The 4,508-nt window shown below is 66.2% G+C and overlaps 1 protein-coding gene and 3 non-coding genes across 4 annotated transcripts; all 4 read left to right on the top strand.

The window, feature by feature from the left end:
* Nucleotides 1-430: 430 nt before the first annotated feature.
* On the top strand, nt 431-2,596 carry LOC108510578 (interleukin-34-like; the record flags this gene model as incomplete). The annotated part of the gene is made up of 5 exons (XM_017840252.1): nt 431-468; nt 1,365-1,706; nt 1,798-1,901; nt 2,194-2,271; nt 2,368-2,596. Coding segments are annotated over exons 2-5 (454 nt in total), but the record flags the coding sequence as incomplete, so codon positions are not given.
* A 178-nt stretch (nt 2,597-2,774) lies between these two features.
* TRNAG-GCC lies at nt 2,775-2,845 on the top strand. The gene has a single exon. It is a non-coding gene; the product is annotated as a tRNA-Gly (tRNA).
* Nucleotides 2,846-3,460: 615 nt separating this feature from the next.
* Nucleotides 3,461-3,531, top strand: TRNAG-GCC. Its single transcript has one exon. It is a non-coding gene; the product is annotated as a tRNA-Gly (tRNA).
* Nucleotides 3,532-4,415: 884 nt separating this feature from the next.
* On the top strand, nt 4,416-4,486 carry TRNAG-GCC. Its single transcript has one exon. It is a non-coding gene; the product is annotated as a tRNA-Gly (tRNA).
* Nucleotides 4,487-4,508: the final 22 nt, after the last annotated feature.

Here is a 4,508-nt window from a genome sequence, read left to right on the forward strand (position 1 = left end):
CCAGCTGGATGAGCTGAGCACCCTGGGGACAGCGGGCTAGGTGAGCTGAGCATCCTGGAACACCCAACCTGGGCTTGCTGAGCACCCTGGGGACACCTGTCTGGAGCAGCCAAGAACCTCGAGGAGCAGGGAGGTAACCCAAGAAGGTGAGCCAAGCCCCCTGGGGACACCCGGCCGGGCTACCTGCGTACCCTGGGGACACCTCCCGGTCTCGCCGCGCACCCCGGGGACACGCACCGGGCTGTGGCAGCCGAGCACCCGCGGCGCTGCGGGCAGGGCCGACCGCTCCCGGGGCCGTGCGGGGCGGTCGCTCGGCCCCCGCTCCCCGCCCGGCCCCGGCCGCCGCCCCGCCCGCTCCCCGCGCCGCCGCCCCCCGCCCGCCTCCCGGGAAGCGCGGGCACGGCCCCGCCGCCGCCGCCGCCCGCGGGTGGACGCGTCCCGCGCCCGCGGCCCCGCGCGCCGCGCCAGGTGGGTCCGCGGGGCCTCGCGCGGGGGGCGCGGGGGGGCGGCGGGACACCCACGGCACCCACGGCACCCACGGCCCCGCGTGGGGACGTGGCGCGACACACACACACACGCACACACACGCACACAGACCCCGCGCGTGGGGACACGGAGTGGGGACATGGCGCAGGGACACGGCACACAGGTCCCTTCGCTGGGGCCGTGGGATGCCACCCACCCCTTCGCGTGGGGACACTGTGTGGCGCCTTTCCACGGGGACACGGCAGGGGACATGGCACGGCTGCTTTCCTCTGGGACATGGCGTGGGGTGGGGATGCAGCGTCACCCCCCCCCGGCAGGGGGACATGGTGTGGGGACGCAGATGGGACCCCTTCTGTGCTGGGACATGGCATGGACCGTGCGGGGCTCAACACACCCCCCTCCGCAAGGGGACACGCTGTGGAGGATGCGGCAGAGGGACATACTATGGGCTCCTTCCCCTGGGTGACAGCACGGGGACATGGCACAATCCCCTTTGCAGGGGTGTGGGGACATGACACGTCCCCTCTCTGTGTGGGGACCCAGCATGGGTGGCCTGGCCACTTCGCCAGAACTCTCCCCCCAGCGATCCTTGGCTGAGGCCGGACTAACTCATTGCTGGGATAACGGGGCTGGGTTGGGCCACCCCCTCCCCTGGAAATCCCCTGGGGGTGTCACCAGGTAAGTCCTGATAGCTCTGCCTCAAATGGACACAGTCACCCGCGGCTCCACGGCCACCCACAGTCCTTTGGCCCCCCGAGGCTCACACGGGGCTGTCCCTTTCCCGCAGCCCCCGTGGCTCAGAGCGGGTGCCCTCCCTGGGGGCTGCACCCTGGGCACCTGCCTGCCCTGGGGCTGCAGCCGGGGCTCTCTTCCCCCAGATCCCCTCTTGCAGTCCGGGGGGGTCCCGCACCCCCGCGAGCACATCCCTCCTGGCACCTTGTGATGGCCCCGGGACCTGCTGCCTCCCTGCCACCAGCTGGAGAGGAGAAGCCAGCGGGGACTGCCGGGAAGGGGGACTAATCCCCCATCCATGGCAGGGGGCAACCACCCGGGGCTACCGGAGAGCAGCCCAGCGCCCGGAGCCTGCGCCCGTCCCTCGTCCCCCCACCGTCCACGCCGCCGCCCAGGAGGCTCCCGGTGAGCCCCAGCCATGTAGGCGCAGCCTGGGGCTCCGCCGATGGCCACTGTCAACATGCAGCAGGGCTACGCGGCCGTCCTGTGTGAGTAGAGCTCGGGGACAGGGGGGATGGCCCGGGGTCACCTCAGTGGGTGTCCCCGAGGGAGGTGACACCGCTGGCTTTGGCTGCCCAGGTGTCCTGGCTGTGCTGGGGCTGGAGGCCACTGCGCCGGGCGAATGTGAGCTCACCCGCCTGCTCCAGGACAAGCTGCAGTACGAGATGCGCCTGCAGTACATGGTAAGCTCAGGTTTGGGGGGTGGGGGGCACACGTGGCATTGCAGGGCCCTGGTTTGCTCCAGGGGGGACATGGGAGGGCAGCACCCACTGCTCTAGAGTGGCCAGGTGCTGGGGGGGTGGGTTTTTTTACCAGAGGCAACTTGTGCCAAATGGTGCCCAGAGCTGATCTTGCTGGGGGCTGACCGTGTCAAAAGGCTCTTCCACGAGCTCCTCATTGTCATGCCGAGGCTGGTGGGGATGTCCCAATCACTTTGCCCCCTTCCAGCCTCCATGCTCTGCTCCATCTTTCCAGAAACACTACTTTCCCATCGACTACACGGTCCAGGTCCAGTACGAAGAGGTGCTGAGGCCGTCCAACATCACCCGCCTGGTAAGATGGTGGCAGGAAACAGCCCCGTGATGGGGGCACTGCGGGGACCCACGAGGGCTGCGTGAGTCTCACCCGGGACACCCTCTCGCCCTTCAGCGCAATGGGACAGTGTCGGAGACAGCACTGCGGTACCTCTGGTTCCATGTCAGCTCCCAGGCAGTGCTGCGGATCCGTGAGGTGCTGCCAGAGAAGCACCCATCCTGGAAGTACACCCAGGAGCTGTGCCAGCTCTTTGACGCCCTGGGTGAGGAGTACAGCAAGTACCGGCAGGTGAGGATCCCCCGCGGCCCCCCGGCACCCCAGCGCAGCCGCACGTCACACACACGTGTGTGCTGGGAAGAGATGCACCCACAGCCATGAGCCCCCGGGCGGGCACAGCACAGGCGTGGACACCCCGCTGCAGGCGGGTCCTTTGGGAGGGCTGGCGGGGACAGGGAGCGGGGACGGAGATTGGGAGTGGGGTTCGGGGCCGTGGGGCAGCGCCGGGAATCGCCGCACATCTGGCATTGGTGGTTCAGTGGTAGAATTCTCGCCTGCCACGCGGGAGGCCCGGGTTCGATTCCCGGCCAATGCAACAGCTGGATATTTTTCTTGCCTGTAACCCTTGAGAGGCGGGCAGAGCTGGGAAGGGGGGAACGAGACTGTCACCCCCCGCTCACGGGGTGGCACTGCCAAGGCCGGGTGGTTAGGGGGGCGTCAGGCAGAATGTGCCCCCGAATTCAGCCCTGTTTTCCCGGTGGCGATCCTGCCTCTCCTCCCAAGCTTCGGCTGTCTCGATGGAGCTGCTGAACCACGAGGCAGCTGCTTTGGGTACTGGATGTGGGTGCCCTGCTTTGGGTGCTGGATGTGGGTGCCCTATCACAGCTGGGTCACCAGTGTGAACCCGCAGTGTGTCTGCATTCTCTTGAGCCGTGGGTCGGGTTCTGCAGCCCCTCTGAGGAGAGAGTGGGCTGTGCTCGCTTGTCTCATCAGGCAGTGTTAACTCCGAAGGCTCATGACGAGCCCCCCTCGCTGGAGGTGATGTGTGAGGCAGCAGCAAGAGGGGCTCCCCTGGGCTGGAGCCCCGGTGTCAGAGCTGTCTGTGGGGGTGCTCTGGGAGGGGGTGTTCGCTGGCAATGCCTGTCCCTGCTGCTCCAGCCCAGCGGGTTTGGGGCTGTGTGGGGGAGGGCTGCGCTGTGCTGCACATCTGGCATTGGTGGTTCAGTGGTAGAATTCTCGCCTGCCACGCGGGAGGCCCGGGTTCGATTCCCGGCCAATGCAACAGCTGTATTATCTTGCACCCTTTTGTCCCCTGGGGGCTGCCAGGGCGCCCGTGGTGCTCCCTTGGGCCCCACTGTCCCCGGGCCCTGACACTCTTCTGTCCTTTGTGGGGGTGCTCAGGCTCCAAGGGTGGCAGCAGCAGCTCTGCCCGCAGTGAGTGTCCCTGGCTTGGTGGCACTGAGGGGGGCAGTGAGAGGGGTTTGGTGACAGTGAGCATCTCAGCTGCATGCATGGTAAGGAGGGACACCAGCTCAGTGGCAGCAAGGCATCCTGTGTCCCTGCCTTGGGAGTAGTGGAAGGCGCTGGTCCCCATCAGGGGTGCCCAGTCCTCAGGGAGGTGGACCAGCTGTGGGCAGCCCCACACCTGGCATAGGTGGCTCAGTGGGACTATTTTGTGCTCCCTCCCCAAGAGCCCAGGTTTGGCTCCTGGCCAGGGCAGCCCTATGTCCTTCACCTCTGCACTCTCCAGCCCCTCCACCTGACTTGGACTCCATGCAGCCATGGGCTGCACCCCAAAGTGGAGGTGTTTGGGTGCTGGGTGAGCGTGGTCTGTCATAGCTGGGTCTCCAACAAGAACCTAGGATGTGGCTGTGTTGTCCTGTGCCATGAGGCAGGTTCTGCAGCCCGTCCAAAGGAATTGTGAGCTTTGCTTGGTGGTCTCATCAGAGTTTTAAGTCTGAAGGCTCATGACAAGCCCTCCTTGCTGGAGGTGATTTGAGGCATCAGGAAGAAGTGCTCCCATGGCAGGAGCCCCATTTTCAGAACTGTTTGTTGGGGTCTCCATGTGAGTGTGTCTGTGGTGTGTTCACAGCCAACAGTGCCTGTCCCTGTTGCTCTGCTGGGTTTGGGACGATGGGGCAGCGCTGAGGACTGCTGCACATCTGGCATTGGTGGTTCAGTGGTAGAATTCTCGCCTGCCACGCGGGAGGCCCGGGTTCGATTCCCGGCCAATGCAACAGCCCTGTCATTTTGCACCC

The sequence above is a fragment of the Lepidothrix coronata genome, unplaced genomic scaffold (assembly GCF_001604755.1).
Source record: "Lepidothrix coronata isolate B3197 unplaced genomic scaffold, Lepidothrix_coronata-1.0 Scaffold1420, whole genome shotgun sequence".
In the NCBI taxonomy this organism is placed as follows: Eukaryota; Metazoa; Chordata; class Aves; order Passeriformes; family Pipridae; genus Lepidothrix; species Lepidothrix coronata.